Source organism: Mustela erminea, chromosome 3 (genome assembly GCF_009829155.1).
Source record: "Mustela erminea isolate mMusErm1 chromosome 3, mMusErm1.Pri, whole genome shotgun sequence".
In the NCBI taxonomy this organism is placed as follows: domain Eukaryota; kingdom Metazoa; phylum Chordata; class Mammalia; order Carnivora; family Mustelidae; genus Mustela; species Mustela erminea.
In genome coordinates, this window is record NC_045616.1 from 65,883,957 (window position 1) to 65,902,362 (window position 18,406).

Consider the following 18,406-nt stretch of genomic DNA (forward strand, 5'->3'; position numbering starts at 1 on the left):
TTTATAACAATCCAACAAGGTAGATCTATTATTGCCCTCATTTTACAGATGTTGAAACTGAAAATATCAGTTAAATAATGTGCCCAAGGTTAGCAGCTGTGGACCTGAGCTTTGCTTGAACCCAGGCAGTCTTACTCCAGACTTTTAGTATCATCCACTGCCCTCTACCTCAAGGTAGACTGAAGGTAGAAAATTTATTTATGTAACCCTAGCACCAAGCACAGTGCCTCATTTATAGTATGACTCAGTAAATATCCACTAAAGACTCGTGTTTTAGTTTCAACTTTTAAATGGCTAGAGGATCCTACTATTCATAGTCTACTGGTCAGAAATGCTCAGAAAGAAGCTTGTCAATTTAAGTGATGAGGAAAAATGATGAAAACATTCCCCTCTTCTTTCTTTTAATTGCCCAACAAAAATACTAGCAGGATGGCCCCTAAAATTTTTAAGCATAACCAGGGTGGGAGGGGAGTGGGTGGCGCATGCATGCATGCGTGGGTGGCTCAGGTAAGTGTCCCACACCTGATTTTGGCTCGGGTCATCATCTCATGGGTATAAGATCAAGCCCCACACTGGGCTCTGAACTCACTGGATAGTCTGCTAGAGATTCTTTCTCTCCCTCTCCCCAGCCCAGGGTTGCTCTCTAAAAATAAATACATACATCTTTAAAAAAAAAAGCTGGAGAGTAAAAGACAGCTTTCATTTAATGAAAAGCAAAGTGAAGTGCTTAAAGAACTTTAACTTGTTCACACCTGCTGTTATCAAGTGGTAGTAATTCTGAAAAACAATTCTATTGCTTTGAGTTCATGGCCAGAAAATGATGCTTGACCTTCTGCTTTTATCAAAAATGTAAAAGGGCCTTTAAATGCTTACAGAGATTCAGGAGTCAAATTTTTCCCGACACCTCCAATTCTACAATGGAAACCAATGGAAAATGAAGCACCAACCTTTTATTAGTCTGTGCCTTCAGATTCTTAATAAAGAACAAGTTTAAGATTACTCAGACTCACCAATGTTTCATGTTTCAAATACAGCAAATGAACTGGGACACTCAATTTACATCTGGAATTTGAATAGTACATTCAAATAAAAAATTTCTAGTTAAGATATTAAGCACCTACAAACCATAATCAATGTTTGTACCGTAAGTTAAAAAAATCAGTTTAATAGAGAATTCTTTTATTTTCAGTTAACAAAAATCACAAAGACTACACTGTATCCAATTTTAATACCATCAGAAAAAATTTAACATTTTCTAACTTTCCCAAAAGCAAAAGGGGGGGAGGGGAGACAAATCTTACCTCAATAAAAGAATCAATGTGCAACATCAGAGCTTGAGTCCTACTGATGATAAACTGATTGACACATGCAACAGCATGAGACCTAGAAACAAAACTTAAATTTTAACAATGCTCACTACAGATTTTTTCTATTTACAGAAGACTGACAAGAACTTAACTATTCCTCCATAAATTATGATGTATGTATAGCCATAAACATGTTTGTACATACATATATATGTATATACACATACACACCCTGAAAAGAATGAGTTAAATTTCTTTGAATATTTAACACAGAAAATGAATGATATATTAGGTGAAAAACACAGGTTCCAGAGTATTACATTAATACTTCTTTCAAAATGTTAAGTGTCAGAAAGGGCATGTCCACGTTTTTAATAGTAGATACCCCTGAAGGGTGGGACGGTGGATGGAGGCATACTGGAAAATTGTTTTATATACCTACAGACTTTAAAATCATGGCTATTTATTCCTTTTAAAACTAAAAATGATTAAAGTCTATAGTTTTTGTGTTCAGATGTAGCCAATTCAAGTCCACAGCAATTCCTAATGGCACTACCTTTAAAAACACACCCCTAAGCCAATCACTTCTTCCTTAGTCCGAACTACCCGGATTACTCCAACAGGCTCCAACTGGTTTCCTGACATCCTTTACAGACTATACTACAACCTTTTACACATACATGAATAAAATTGTCACATTACACCCTTGTTCAGGTTGCTCCAAAACCACATCATCTAACTTTTCCTACAAAAGATCAAATGGTAAATATAAGTGGGACACAATCTTGTCAATTTAAGTGATAAGGAAAAATGATGACACCATTCCCGGACCCTTCTTCTTTTAATTTTCCAACAAAAATACTACAAGGATGGCCTGCTACTACAAGCCCCCACAACCTTTTAGACACACATAAATAACATCACATTACACCCTTGTTCAGATTACTCCAAAAATACACAATCTACTTTCCTACAAAAGAATGGTAAATATTATAAGACCTCCGTGGCAGCTTCATCCCCATCCCCCAAGCACAACCTTTTAAAATATAAAATCATTCTTAGCTCAGGTTATGGGCTGAATTTGACCCCATGGGTCATAGGTTGCTGACTATTGGCCTAGGCCTAGACTTTCCATTATGCTGTGGTTACTCCTACTCTCCTAATTTTTCTACTGTGCTACAAAGTTTTCTTCTTTTGTCACTGTAAAAGGCTTATCCCTAACTCCAGGATCTTTATACTTGGTGTTAACTGTCTTATACGTCCTTCTCCTTGACCTTCCAAAGACTGGCTACTTTAACTTTGTTCAGGATCTCTGCACAAACGTTAACCTTTATAGAAAACCTTCTATATACAATACCTATGAATCACTGTCTAATCCCTTATTCTATTATTTTCCACAGTATTCATCATGAAATTATTTGTCTGTTCTGTCTGCCTTTTCTGATAACCCAAGAGAAAAAGACAAAAGAAAAAGGTACTACAGACAGACAATAAACCTATGACAAGATGTTCAACATGATTAATGACAGAGAGGTAAACCATCAAATTCATAATGAAACACAATTTTGTATCTGACTGGTGAAAATTAAAATACATCACAATACTAAATGCTGTGCACCCAGAGAATCTTGCGCTTTGTTAACAGAAGAGTATAAATTGATGCAACCACCCTGGAAAACTCTGGTGTTCTTTCCTTGTTATTTGTCTTTTGTCCCAAAAATTCCTCCCCAAAAGTTTTATGTCTTCCTAGAGAAACTCTTGCAAATACACAAACGGAGACAAGAAATAAATGTTTTCAGCAGTACTATCCACAACAGCAAATATGCGGAAGCCACCCAAAAGCTGCAAAGGGGGGAGTGGGGGCGGATAACATGAATAAATTGTTCAATAACCATGCCAAGTAGTATACAGTAGTCAAAACAAGTGAGCTACAATGAAAAAATATGGATGAAACCTTAGTAATATAATATTAAATTTAAAAAGCCACCAAAGATTAAATTCATTAAATACTTTCTATAAAGTTAAAAACAAAGACAAACACACAAAGACATGCATTTTACATATATATGCAATACATTTATTTTTTAGGGACGCCTGGGTGGCTCAGTTAAGCATCTTGCCTTCAGCTCAGGTCAGGATCCTAAGGCCCTGGGATCAAGTCCAGCAGCGGGCTCCTTGCTCAGTGGGGAGCCTGCTTCTCCCTCTGCCTGCCGCTCTCCCCCTGCTTGTGCTCTCTCTGATAAATAAATAAAATCTTAAAAATATATATATATTTTTTAACAATGCAAGGGAAGGAAAAAGTTGGGATGAGATGTGGGTTGCTGTCATCAAGATCTTAGCTTTTGTTCTAGGTGGTAGTGATTATTAAAAATACCTAATAAGTAACTAAAGACAAAATGGAAGTGGGCCATGATGAGAACATCATGACGCAAAAATCATAAACCATCTTTGTGTACCTCTGGTAGGGTTTAAAAAATAACATGGCTCTAATTTTTCAATTGCTTAGTCATGTGATGGATAAAACTACATTCCTTTGCCTCATTCTATATTCTCAAAGTTCAACCGTTATTGAGATGGAAAAAACATTTTTAAGAGTACATACAAAATACCAGTTAAGCTGTATAAACAAGATAATAAGTAATAATACAGAATAAAATCCTATAAAGGTGGAGTTCAGTGTACTGCTAAAACATACAGCAGATACATTTACCCAAGTATACATGAAAATGGAAAAAAAGTGTTTATGGGTATGTAGAACAGATTCTCAAATGGGTAATAAAGAACATTCACTGAACAAAAACATTTCTGTAGTAAAGAACTCTACCGAGTTAAGTTTAAACAACTGACCAGCTACAAAAATGTATTAAATTACAAAAAACTTGTGAGTCCAGCAATAGTGAACAATTGCCAGGAACATGTTACTTGGATTTTTCTGTTATTCTTTTGGTTGCTAAGACCTGGTCACAAAAAAGTGAGTTTCTTTCTTAGAAGTAAAGTAGGCAAATTACCACACTTTCTTTCATCACCTTACTTTAAAGATTAATAGACAACTTCCTAGGGAACATGAACTCTATCTAGTTAACTATTTCGGGAAGAGTAACATCTTATTTGCGGCATGTTACTACTTATTTGCATGGCACTACCATAAATGAGCATGTATCTCTCTGAGAACAACACTGCAGTAAGTACCATTTAAGATAAAAAATAACTAAAATTAAATCAAGGTAAAAGAAAAAGAACTAAATACAGAATTTAAGCGAGAGAAAGATGCCTGACTGCCCTCTGGTCATACTGTTCAAACCAAAATCCTTTGAATACAGCTTGGGATCTTGGGGGTAAGCTCCAAAGGACATCTAAATGAACAATCCCAGCATATGCAGTAAAGTTCATGCTGCTGGATGGATATCCTTAAACAACTACATCTAGGAACCCTCATAACTTCTACTTTAAATGGCAGTATGTTTTTTGGTCATTCTACATAAAAACACGAAGCACTGACAATTAGAAACAACAAAAAACAAAGCAACTACCAATCAGAAGAGCAATGACTTTTTCACAGTATCAATAAACGAAAGACAAGTTAGATTAAAACACATTAACTGGAAACGGGGAAAAAAAGTACAGCAGTTTGTGGGAACTTCTGGTGTAGTTACAGAAAAGAGTCTTACACACTTAAACAGTGTGAAAGCACCTTGATAATTATAGCTTGACAGGATAACAGATGATAAGTCAGTCAAAGGTTAACTTAATATTTAAATATAATCGTGCAACAACTATATGCTAGGCACCGTTTGAGAAACTAGGGATATATACAGGACAACAGAGCAGCCCAAGGTTAACTTCTGCCCAACTAGGCCTACTGATTGCCGAGTGTTCTAAAAAATCCTTCCACCTTCACGCTCCAAATGTTTTTAATTAGATGTAAAACTCTTAATCTATAATTACTAAATAATCCAGATGTTATATTGGAGGGTGAGTTAATTTAATACTGGCTACACAAGTACCTGATTTTTGGACTACTGTGCTTGAAGAACTGTAAAAATTTGGGGATCATGATGTTGAGAGGACGGTCCAACACATCACTATCTAAAATCTCAGCAGAATCTTCACAGATCTTCTGAAGGGCGCCAAATGCTCCCTGTGAAAGACATTTATATCATTAGAACTAAAAATGAAGGCATTTTAAAAGCAAACTGAAAAATACTGATGAATGTGTATGAATTAATGTTCTCAGTCCCCATCAAATACTGCCTCATAAAATCCATAAATTTAGTCATCAATTTTAAGACAGAAATCACTATACCACTAAGTTATCTAAAAATCTCAGTTCAAATATAATGGTGTGTTTTATCTTAGCATTGAATGACTTACAATTAGAGGATATTCTGGTTGGCAGAAACTAGAGTAAAAAAGCTAATTTCTCCCGAAATATTCTGGTGAATTTTAGAAGTTAACATCATTTAAAAATTACTTAATATGTAAACCATTCACTGGGTAATGGTGACAAAATCAGTTAAAAGGGCAGAAAATTCGAATTAGCAACTATTTCCCTATAACCATTTTTAAACTAAAGGGGCCAACCTAGAGCTCCTATACACAATATGCAACCTACTAATTACCTCAAACATCTAATTTACTGCTTATAATTCCACCAGGAGGAGAAACCTGGTGCTTATTTTCATGGTACAGTTAACTGAAGAATACTTTCTTTTTAAAATGTGACTTATGTAGAAGCTCCATAATTTCATGATTACTGCAGTTTTAAGTTTTTATTCTTGGTAAGTGATTGTTTTAAAAAATTCTCATCTCCTTTATGTTACTATCACTATACCAAAGCACAATTTAAATTTTAATCAACTCTTACTCGATGGTTGAACATTATTATTTTAGTTTCTCTGTAATCTTAGTGTATTTCTTTTTTTTTTTTTAATTTGACACAGAGAGATCACAAGTAAGGAGAGAGGCAGGCAGAGAGAGAGGGGGGAAGCAGGCTCTCCGCTGAGCAAAGAGCCCGATATGGGGCTTTATCCCAGGACCCTGAGATCATGACCTGAGCTGAAGGCAGAGGCTTAACCCTCTGAGCCACCCAGGTGCTCCATCTTAGTGTATTACTTAATGGAAAATGTATATATGAGAAAGTAAATTTTTTTTTTTCCTGGAATGCTTACTCCCTCTCTTTCCAGTCCCTCCTTTCCTTCTTTCAGATCTGGCAACAAACTGCCAAATCAAAAGACCACTTGAAATTTTTTGTTAGGTTATTTCTTTAGAAGAAGCAAAATACCTAAAATGGTTTCCATTCAAAACAGATTTCTACACAAACTAGAGGCCTGGTAATGAAAGAGATATTTAAAAGTACTCATAAATAGTGAGAAATCCATAGACTTCCTTTCCCATACGCAAAGGTTGCTACTTATCAGTGGCAAATAGGAGATTATAATCTTTACATGATTAAAGCTAGATTACATATACTTCAGCCATGTCATAAAGAGGCACAGAAACAATTTAGAGAAGGCTGAAAGTGATCAAGTTTGGTAAATTTAAGCCTATCTTCAAAAAATAGCACATTAATGGATTGACTGATTATACGTCCTTATAGCAATTATAGTAAAGAGGCTTCATAACTTAACAGTCATTATAGAAAACAATAAGATAAATGGTCACTAATGTAAAATAAGAGGGTAACTTGAAGCTTTCAAGTTTTTGAAGTTGTATGTTTCAGAGCAAGTATTTTTTCCAAAGGTTGCAAATACACAACATGACAAGAAAAATAGAGAAGAAAATCTAAGAAGCATGTTTCTTTACCTCACAAGTGTTGTAATCTTCAGAATCCAACAGGCTACAGAGTTTCGGTAGGAGGTCAGGCCAATTCTGCAATTCTCCCTTGGAGGCTATGGTTGTAATCAAAATACCTTGAAAGGAAACACATACCATTAGGGAATCTGACTGCATTATGTCAGATACTGCCACACGAATGCACGCATGCACACACGCTCATTTAAATGGCCCACATCAGCCCAGGACCTCTTTTCACCCCAACACATCTGTAGAAAAACCACAGCATAAATTAGAGGTTTCTAATCTTGTTTTCCAACACTTCGTTTACCTTCTTTTGTACTTTTAACAATTATCTATACAAAAAAACTATACGCCTCGCTCTTTTCCAACAATAACAAGAACAGTTCCACTCATTATAGGTGACCCCTGAACAATGTGGCCGGGTTAGGGGTACTACCCTCCAGTCGAAAATCAACACGTAACTTCGGACTCCTCAAAACTTAACAGCCGACTGTTAACTGAAAGCCTCAATGATAACATAGCTGGTTAACAAATTTTGTATACATGTATTTTATATGGTTTTTACAATAAAGTAAGCTAGAGAAATGTTATTAAAAATCACAATACAAATACATTTATTGTATCTACAGAAAAACCAATTCCACATGTAAGTGGACCCACGCATTTCAAACCTGCACTGTTCTAAGGGTCAAACGTGTTCCTCCTTTATAGAAATTGCACACAAAATAGTAGAAAGAAAATATACCAAAACATTAGCAGTGCTTATCACTGGGTGATGAGTATCTGAATCTAGTAGTTTTTAACAAAAATGCATAAAGGGAAAATCAGCTCTCTAAGCTAGGACGGATCACAGCCAAGGACCAAGGTAGGGAAAATGAAAGTAGATGAACCATCAATGGCGAACAATCCTGTGTGCAACAACCCTTCTGGTGTGGAAAGACCCACACAGTCCTCCACCAGTTTCCACTTACAGGATCAAGGATGAATCACTGGCATCATCCTTGTTTTTCTCTGCCTTAGCAAATTTAACATGAGTAAGATAATATACTTCATTTGATGATTATAGACCTTTTAGTACCATAATTAAATTTGTATAAACTCTGACAGTAGGCAAATTACTTGCACTCTAAACTTCAAAATACTAATTTGTAAAAGTGAGAAAAAAGAAAAAGTATTCTCTTGCTATTTTGAGAACTCACAGTGAGACACGCAAACAAAATGCCTGCCCGGCATACAGTAAATAATCAATTACTAAACAGTGCATTCTTCTTGTTTCTGTGTATAAATTGTCTTTGAATTTCCCACAGTTAGTTTTGAGAAGACTGCTCCCAGTGGCACTAAAAAGCCCAACGTTGTTAGCCAATATGTACTCTGCACTAAAAACAAACAAAAAAACCCCCCAAAACCCCCCATAAATTATATGGTAAGAGTCAATGGATTGGTAGCATTTTTAAGACAAAACCCTTAAAACAGTCTTCTAGCAAGATCAAAAAGCATCAAGGCCAAGGGCAGAGCTGCTCCTTCTTGCCAAATTTTCTTTCCTAAAGTTAAAATTTTTAAGAATAAAGGGTAAAAGCACACTCTGGATCTGCCTAAAGAAAACTAAGCATGTCTTTAAAAAACAAACAAACCAACCAGTAACAAAAATTAAATGCCAAGCTACAACTTGGCACTAACAGACTGCTGACATGCATTACCTTCTGCTAGAAGAACATTAGAGAATGTTGATAGACCAACAAATTCAAATTTAACTGGCCCATATAGTTTCATCTACTCCCCCAAAAATCTTTTCCCCATATTATATAAACACACATAAAGGATAGTCACCAAAATAATAAAATTACAAACCAACCACATATTCTTTAACAGGAGAAACAATTTTGGCATATACTCACCATTCTTTTTTACTACTGTTAAAAGGAGGGCAGAACATTAGGAAGGTATAAGAGAGTCCATCAGAATAAACCAGGAATTCCCTTTTCTCAAATCACAAATGCCCTCCATCCATCCCATTTAAAATCAGTGTTAATAATGGCAATATTTAAGACTTGCATATTTTGGGAGAAGTCACAGAGCCTTTGTTTTTTAAGTAAAAGATGTATTGGGTACTTTTCAAACCCACCACGAGACAAAAAATACAAAAGTAAAGAACATTCAATGAAAATAATTTAATCATTATGGACGTTCTTAACTGACTTCCATTCAACCAACCTGCCAGATTAACGGAAGCTTTCCAGATCTTTGTGAAATGCAGCTGCTTTAAGTCCCATGGCATACTGAATGCTGCCCTTTAGTAGGCCACTCTTTTAAGTCCTCCTGCCTATTTCTGCGTCCAGGAATGCTATCCACCAACTATCACCGACAGTCAGTTGTGTTTACTCCCAAACCTATTTATACCAGCTATTATAATTAAACATTTTAATTTAGTATTACATAAACTGACAGTTCTTTGAATTAAGTTGAAAACTCTGAAAAGACTCAAAAATTGCTGTAATTAGATACAGACAAGGCAATTATTAAAAACAAGGATAGAAAATAGCAAAACCTAATGTCCTATTCTTAAGTTGTTTTACGGAACTTTCTTTCCACGTAAAGAAAGTGCAACGAAATTATATCCCATGTTTATTATACACAGAAGTCAGATAGTAAGGAACTAAAAAAAAAGGCCATAGTCCTAAATTAGTATTTGTTTATGTCCCACTTGATGAACTTTGATTAAGCAAACACCAGTGACTCTGATCTCACTAATTAGGGGCTTTTACTATAATAATGCATTTGAAAGCATTTCCAAAGCATTTGAAAGTGGCAATGAAACCCCCCCCCCTCCTCACAATTCAACATGAAATGGATGACAAAAGTTCCTATGAGAATAGTCTACCATCTCAAAAAACAATCCAGTTACAAACCAGACAAGCAAAACTATGTAACAATGTAACTTACCTACAGTGGCTCTAATCAAAGGAGAGGAGTCACCAATATTGTTTAAACATTCACTCTTAATAAAGTCTGTCACACCATTTGGGAAGTTCTGAAAATGCGCTTTCACGTTATTCTTTAAAATGAGACCACTCAATGATCTTGTGGGTTCATCTGTAATAAAACAGCATTATTGACTTTTAAAGTAGTTTTCATTTCAAAATATGGAAGAACAGTAACTTTTAAAATACTTATATTCAAAAATTGATTGCAACATTCCAGTAATTTTGCTATAACCAGGAAAAAGGAAAAAAAAAAGTATCATAAATGATTATCAGAAGATTAGCTCCATGCTTTATAGTTCAGAGTTTCTCAACCTTGGCATTATTGACATCTTGGGTCAGATAATTCTTTGCTGGGTGTTGTCCTGTGCATCCTATGATGTTTAGCAGTATTACTGGCCAGAGATGCCAGTATCACCTTCCCAAGGTATAACAACAAAAATGTTTCTAGATAATGTCTGGATTGTTGGAGAAGTGGAATGGATTGCAATGGGGGGTGGGGAAGAGGGCAATCTGCACCTGGTTGAGAACCACTGACTTAGTTTAAGAGTTAATTTAGTTTATATATGGCCACTGTACTCAAGCTTTATTGGACTTGATACAAACATCAAATTACAGATCTGAAAGTATTAGTGACTACAAATATCCTATTAAAAAATTAAGTGGACAAAGAATACATGGGATCACCTTCACACACAAATAACTGATGCTCATTTATATCATGTTTTTCACTTGACTCTGAGCTAAAAAAAAAAAAGGGGGGGGTAGAACAGTTTTTAAATTTTCAGAAGTTAAAAATAGAATTTACATAAGGAAGTTTAGTCCATAGATACATGTCAACAAATTTTTAAGAAGAAATTTAATACCAGTAGAATGTAAGTGATGCTTTACCAATAGGCATCACCACCAGTATTAGTAATAGTTAATATTTTTTGAATCTTATTAGGTACTAACACTGCTAAGTGTTAGTAAGCATTTCAAACAGTGTGCTTTTAATCCTGACAACCTCATGAGACAGGAGTTATTATCCCCAATGCATAAATGAAGAAACTGAGGGCTTTGCCAAAGTCACACAAGGCTATTAAGTGGGGAAGCCAAAATATGAATCTCAGGAGCCTGGCTCAAGCCTAGACTTCAATGCATGCTGTAATATCACCCTCCTTAAAAGACTGCAAGACATGAAAAGCTGGTGTGGGGAACAGAATATGCTATTACAGCACTATTGTTTTACAAACGCTATTTAAAAAATTGAATACTGAGCTTGTTCTAGTTTGCAGTATGCTCCCATAGTCTGACCAGCACTGATATATTCCAGGGTGATGTACACCGGACGGGCAAAAGGATAGCAAAGTTTCTCTGCCCATAAACCCCATTCAGGTCATCACAGCAATACACTCTGAAACCTTTTATGTCACCATTTAAAAACTTCTTTCTGGGTTCAATTACAACCCATTCCAATGAATAACGTAAAAACAAAACAGAAACAGTTCTAAATTCTCTTGCAAGTTTAAAACTGCCATAAAATAAATAGCCAGATTTTAACTTCTTCAAGCAATAATCCTTTTGTCTAAATTAGTCCTTAGTAATTCAGTCATATAATTTTATCTTAAACGGCATGTATTTGTTTATAAGAAAGTCATTACTGTTTTTTACAATAAATGCTGTAAGATGAAGAGTTTTGGTAAGTCACAATACAAAGCAGAAATGGTTTAAAATTAAAAAGTATTTTATATTAAAATATTTACTTAAGGTAAAACATGTCCTGTCCTAAATCCAAAGAGCCACCAATCAACCATTTATTTAAAAAAAAAAAAAAAAAAGTTAAGGCTTTACTTTGTTGGCCCTCAATTTGCTGTTAGATAAGCTTATCTCTGACGTCTCTTCCAGACCTAAAATTTTACTCCATAGTTCAGTGTAACAAATTCACAAGAGGATGGTAGACAGATTACTAAGTAAGCATTTCCATTTAAAGATGTTATTTATGTTCCTTCACTAATATGATGACCCCAATGCCAGTTTTGTTTAAAATAAAAAACCAGACATAGTAAACTTGCATTCTAAATAAGACGCAAGAATATTATGTTACACAGATGTTAAGCTCCTCTGTCCTTTGAGAAATGGTGACTAATGAAATGAAGGTAGTCACCCATACTCTCTTGCTTTTTGAATTCTGTGGTTCCTTTTAAAAATACTTATTCTTACATTCCCAAAACTTCAAGAAAGAGCATAATATTCTAACAATCTCTAATATTTGGAATTTAGGGTATGCACACAACATAACAGAGTAGATGGCTTGGTGAAAATAAGTTTAAAAATTTTCAAGTACAACAATTTTATAAAAATTCATTTACTAAATACTAAAGTTCTTAAAAAAAAGAGTAACACTAATTTGATTATTAATTATTGTGTAGGAAAAATAAAATTTCTATATTAAGAAATAAGTATTAGGTATATTTAAAAAACTAAGAGTAGTAATTGCTGAATTTAAATATATGCTGAAGGAATTTCTAGTTTCTTAAAACCTAGATTTAGGAAAAGTTTTAGTTTCCACTACATCCCTCAATCACAAATTAAAATCGCTCAAGTTAACCAGAATATTTAAAATTAATTAAAAACAAATCACTGTACTCTATAAGTTATCAAAATCTTAATAAACATAAGATCAATGAGGGGTGCCTCGGTGGCTCACTCAGTCGAGTGGTCAACACTTGATTTAGGCTTAGGTCATCATCTCCAGGTCCTGGAATTAAGCCTGGGTGGTCAGCAGGAAGGAAGTATGCCTAAGGATCCTCCCCGGCCCTCTCCTTTAGCCCCTCCTTCCACTCATGCCAGTGGCTCTATGTAAAATAAACGAGTAAATCTTAAAAAAACAAAAAATCAGTGAGATTTTACCACACATTAAGGCCGTTAACTGCCTAGAGCTTTGGAGATGAACCCTTACAAATGGTTTGGTAGTCTAACACAGGCATTATATAACTGAGAAAAGCGAGACAGGTGAAGCAGTGTCACTAAGACTTGCTTCCCAACTCCAAGTGCCCTTGGTTCTTTTTTCCTTTTTAACTAATTGCTCTGTGGCTTCTGAAACACTAATCACTGAACAGCGTATGATGTTTACATTTAGAGGCCAGTTACTCCATAGTATTTGAGTGCCTTCTGTGCATCTGACAATGTTTCAGGAAGGGAATCTTCAATAATCAAATAACTATATGAAGAACACCTCTCACTAAAGTGTAAGTTCCATGAGAGCAGAGATTCTTATTTTGTTTACTTCTATTGCCCCTGAGCCTGGAAATGAAGTGGTGCTCAACAATATTTGTGAAATGAATAAAATCTACTGGGACACATGACCTGTACTATAAACAATCAAATAACCACATCATTTAAAAAATAAAACTAGTTTAAAAATAAATAAATAAAACTAATTTTCAGGTTTTGAAGTGGCATAAAAATAATTTAAGACTATTGCAGAAGAACAGTTAATGAAAAAATTTCATTACACTGTTCAGTGTACTGTTAGAAGTTAAAAAAAAAAAACAACCACCACAAAAGTTTATGAAAAGAATGATCCCTATTATAGTTAAATTTTAAAGTGTATATAGCCATAGAAGACTAGAATTCATTAATCAAGAGTAGTAATAATTCTCTCTGGGTGACACGACTAATTTAATTTACATTTTGGTTATATGAACTTTCAATTTTTTTTCTGTACCCACATAAACTTAGTTAATTAGTAAATGCTACATTCAATCTGTGTATTAAATCAACCTTTATGACATTTATGAATAAGAATTCAAGCAAAACACCAAAGCAGACTTTGAAACACTCTTTTCAGTCATAAAACATGAGGGAATTTATTATAAAACACCCAATTAACAACCTAATGCTTATTAAGCATCTAAATACTTAGACTCAAGTCTCTACTCATTCCACATATGTAAAGTAGTGGTTACTACAAAATGCAGAATCTTTAAATTAAACTAACTCTCAGCCTATTTTAATAGGTCTTGAAGACCTTTCCAAATAGTTTTATCAATACAATCCTTACTTACCTTCAGATTTTAATTTTGTAAGAACAAAAATCAGGTAGTTGTTAAAATCTGGATATTGATTGAGTTGTTCCAGTTTCTAGAACAAACAGTAGTTAAGGAAACTTCTCAATGTAATCTAAGGAAAAATTAAGCATTTTATATCTAAAATCAAGAATCCCTTTCATGGTATTTTCAATCCAGCATTTTTTTTCCTCAAGAAGAATAAAGTTATCTTATTAAAACCATCAACCTCACCATGAGATTTCTTAGGTGCTTTATGACTGAAATATTACACTTAACTATTTTATATCAATTAAATTCATTACAACATAAGCCAACTTCCACCTTCAGAATGTTCAAAATAGCAAAGAAACTTTCAAAACAGAATTCTGGATTTATCTGAACTTTAAATACTTAATTAGAAGGGTATTTAGATACAAAAATAATGACAAAAATGGAAAGCATTCCAAAGAAATAAAATCATTTAGAGAAATTAACTTTATAAAAGTGCTTTTACTAGACTCCTTTTTCCAGAGTTAAAAAACAGACTATAAAATGCCACTCATACACAAGTCTACATATCAAGTCTTACTACATAAAGTCAGTATAAAATTACTGAATTGCAATAGTTCTCAAACTGTTCCCCCTCCCCAAGACTTACCATTTCTGGTGACTTACATTTGCAGGTATTTCATTCTGTTGGCAGTCAACAGTAACATAATGTTCTATTATATCTTTCTTCACGCCCCTTTAACCTCTAATACCCTTCTTAATAATACTCCTAATTGTCTTTTATTAGACAAATATTCAAATGTTTTCACTGAGATCTAATTTTTTATTTAATCCCATGGTACAAACTCTAGGTACACTGTATTAGCTATTTATTTCATACTAAAATACCCTCAACAGTTAGTGGTCAGAATTAACTAGCAAAAGACGTTCTCTAGAAAATTTCCAAAGTCTACTTTCCTTGACAAAGAGAAAATTTCCAAAGTCTACTTTCCTTGACAAAGAAAAACCTAGTGGTTTCTTTCTTTAGTGAAGGGCCAATATTAACAAGCTGATGTGCTAACTTTTCAAAAATACTTCCTGGTAAAATTTACTTTCTTACAACTTGGGCCAACTATCCATATTACTAATAGTCTTGCAAAAGGTGCTCAAGCCTATACAGAAACAATAATAAAACAAATGCTTTCCTAAGGACACACAAAAGAACAAAGTCATTCATCATTACACACTCTGAAAATATAAAGCAATGTGTACTTTTAAATATGGTTCACGTATTGAAATTTAATTTGTTCTTTATGCAGCAGGCATATCATGCTCCAGGCACACAGAATAAACTGTAAAATTGATTGTCAGCCCAAGCACAGTAGCGGGCATATAAAAGGTATTTAATAAATATGTACCAAAATAGAAAATAATGATATACAGTGCTATAGAAGAAATTACAAGGTGGTTACAGGCTTGGCTAACTTAAGAAATAACTGTGTCATACAATTACCTGTAATTCATTAAATATCTTGTCATTCCTACAGCCATGACAACAGAAATTAAGACTGGGCTCCAGCAAGGTTTCAGATACAAGGTCCAACACACTCCAAAGCTACTACTCTTAACCTCAGCACTAGCACCACATTATCCTCTCTGGTTTTAAATGAGCAGTGTATTATTAATTAAGAAGTTATGTACTTCCTCACCTATTTCAAGTTTTAACTTAAGAGTAGCAATGCAGTACTTCGACTTCAACTTACCAGAGTTTCTGTCGGAACTGTACATAATTTCACCTTAACAGCGTATTATATTCAAATAAGCCCGAACTGCACTAAAGAGCTTACTTATCAAATTTTATAGTTCTGTTCACTACCAATAAAAATCAAATTGTTTCTGCAACAACAGCAGACTTTTAAGGTTTTTTTTTTTTTTTAAAGAATTCTTTAGCCTCAAAGTAACAGGGATAAAAAGCTTATTTGTGACTGAATCTGTCTCCTTTATCGTATCCAAAAAGAGCTTTTATTTGTCCACCGTTCAGGGCACCAGAGAGAGCACACACAGCACAGATTTTGCTGCTTCTTTTAACCTTTCTGGGCTCTAAAACCGTAGCAATTATGACTGCAACCCCAACAAACTCGGTAAAAACGGAGTAACTGAGCAGTCAGCCTTTGAGCCAAAAAGCCTATTTCCCTCAGGAGCCAAGAAACTTGCAACAGGTGTGAGCAAGAGCAGCCCCAGGGTGAGACCTGAGACCCCCCCCACTTGTAGGTCCTCCAACCCTTTGAGAGCAGGGGCCTCGAAGAAACCCCAAACCAATGCGGCGGCAGTTTAAACCCCGCGCCAGCTCCACCCCATTTCTGGCCCGACGCTCGGCCGGCGAGTCCCGTCTCGCACACAGCGCCCTCCACCCAGACTCTCGCTCGGACCGCCGCCCCTCGGCCCAAGGCGCATTGTGTGGGGTCGGAGGTCCGCGGCACACTCGGGGCACCCGCCCGCGCCTCTCCCCACCCCGTGGGCAGGTCATCGGTGGGCGGGCGGGAACGTGGCGGGCCGGCGGGCGCACATGTCGCGATCGCGGGCGGCGGCCGAGAGCCCCCGCCTCCCGCGGGCCGGAAGCAGGCGGCAGCGGCGGCACCCCGGACCCGGGCTCGAGGGCCGCGTGCGCGAGGCGCCGGGCAAGAGCTGCGGCGGCGGGCGGGCCTCTCCCCGCGGGCGGGCGGAGGGCGGAGGGATCCGGGGAGCGGGAGGAGGGGGAGGGGCGGCGGGAGCCACCCGGCCGCCGGGAGCTGGCCCCGCGCGGGGCGAGCTGCGCGGGCGGAGGCAAGGCCTCGGAAAGGATACTTGTTGCACGGTTCTCTGGATGGTGGTGTCTGGGGACTGGGACTCCTTCAGCAGCTGCAGGATTTGCTGAAGCCCTTGCTCGTCAGGTTTCCACTCATACTCCATCTTGGTTTGCTGCAAATAAAGCCAGACACAGGAAGAGACGGAGCAAATGTTACTCCCCGTGCACAGGCCCGAGGGCTTCCCGCGCCGAGCAACCCCCCTTTCCCCTCCAGAACGACCCCTTTGCTCCCCAGACGCCTCGGACCTGCTTGGGGTGCCCCGAAAGAAGTCTCGGACGGAGAAACCCGGGGGGTACTGATCCTAGCAGCTCGGCCGCCAACGTCTGCTGCTGCTGCCGCCGCGGCCGCCGAGCGCAAGGAGCCGACCAGACTGAGTCACCGCGAATTTGCAATCTGGCCCCTAGATCCGCTCACGGGAGCCCCCTGGGTCCTAGTGCCACGCAGTTTTCCCCAACCCAACCCAAATGGAGTTCTGTCCAGATTATTACTGATTTAACGACTCATCAGAAGTTGAGTTCTTATCCAAACCCCTGCAAAACACCTGAAGAGATCTGATTTTGGGTATTAGTCATTTTAAGTTAACACGGTGAAAAATTAAGAATAACTGGAATAGGGAAAAGAGCCTGATAATTCCCGACAACTCAACAATACTTAGGAAAAAAGTTTACATTTCAATTTGACATACATAGCACTAATATTTGGTCTAAAATGTTAAAAATGTAACCACAATCCACACTTCGATAAACACTAAATGTTGCATTGACATTTGCAGAACATGACTGAAAAAACTGCACTCTTCATCTCAAGTGAAATAAATTCCATCTGAAAGACCCACATTTCACAACTAAGGACTTTGGGGCAAAGGAAAAACAAAAATAATGTAATTTTATAAGCGGATCGTGTTTAATTCCATTGAAGTGTTCTCACATACATTTTCTCATTTCATTCTCAAGCCAACCTGGGGAAGTATTAGCCCTGATATGCCAACTATGGCTCAAAAATATCTGAGCAAATTACCATAGTTAATTAGTGAAGACTGGGGGAAGTATAGGTTTCTTAAGCTACTAAGAGTTGCATTTGCTACAATCATTTGAAACTTATCAATGACACAGTTTCATTAAAACATGCTTAATCAAAAACAGAACTTGAGAATCAAGTATGAATTATTTGTAAAAATCAAACAGTATGATGAAAGAATGTTTCATATGGCTTTATTACCACATGATGGTTTGACAGATGAAATTAGTCCCTTCCTAGTAGGAGTACCTTCCTAGCAGGGGTTAAAGTTACCTGACTTTAACCCCATGTCTCTAGTTGGCATTTTCTTTCTTTTTTTTTTTTTTAAACCTTTCCTCCTTCACCCTTATTTTCTGGTTAATATCCTGTAGTGCAGCTTTGCTCACCACCTCCTACAGACTCCCTCAAGTACCCAAAATGAAAACCCAAAACCAAAAATAATC

The 18,406-nt window shown here is 36.6% G+C and overlaps 1 protein-coding gene across 2 annotated transcripts in view; it reads right to left on the bottom strand.

Moving 5' to 3' along the window:
* The window catches only part of TNPO1 (transportin 1), a 93,617-nt gene that overhangs the window by 36,253 nt on the left and 38,958 nt on the right, over window positions 1-18,406 (bottom strand). Inside the window, exons 1-7 of one of the 2 annotated variants that reach the window (XM_032336002.1) lie at window positions 17,192-17,332; window positions 16,945-17,058; window positions 14,131-14,206; window positions 10,044-10,193; window positions 7,110-7,216; window positions 5,312-5,445; window positions 1,302-1,383 (exon numbers count right to left, since the gene is read on the bottom strand). In XM_032336002.1, the coding sequence (XP_032191893.1) occupies window positions 1,302-1,383; window positions 5,312-5,445; window positions 7,110-7,216; window positions 10,044-10,193; window positions 14,131-14,206; window positions 16,945-17,049 (654 nt within the window). In that variant the 5' untranslated portion in view covers window positions 17,050-17,058; window positions 17,192-17,332. Of the gene's footprint in view, window positions 1-1,301; window positions 1,384-5,311; window positions 5,446-7,109; window positions 7,217-10,043; window positions 10,194-14,130; window positions 14,207-16,944; window positions 17,059-17,191; window positions 17,333-18,406 lie in introns of those variants that run through there. The other variant, XM_032336001.1, reaches the window with a different exon arrangement.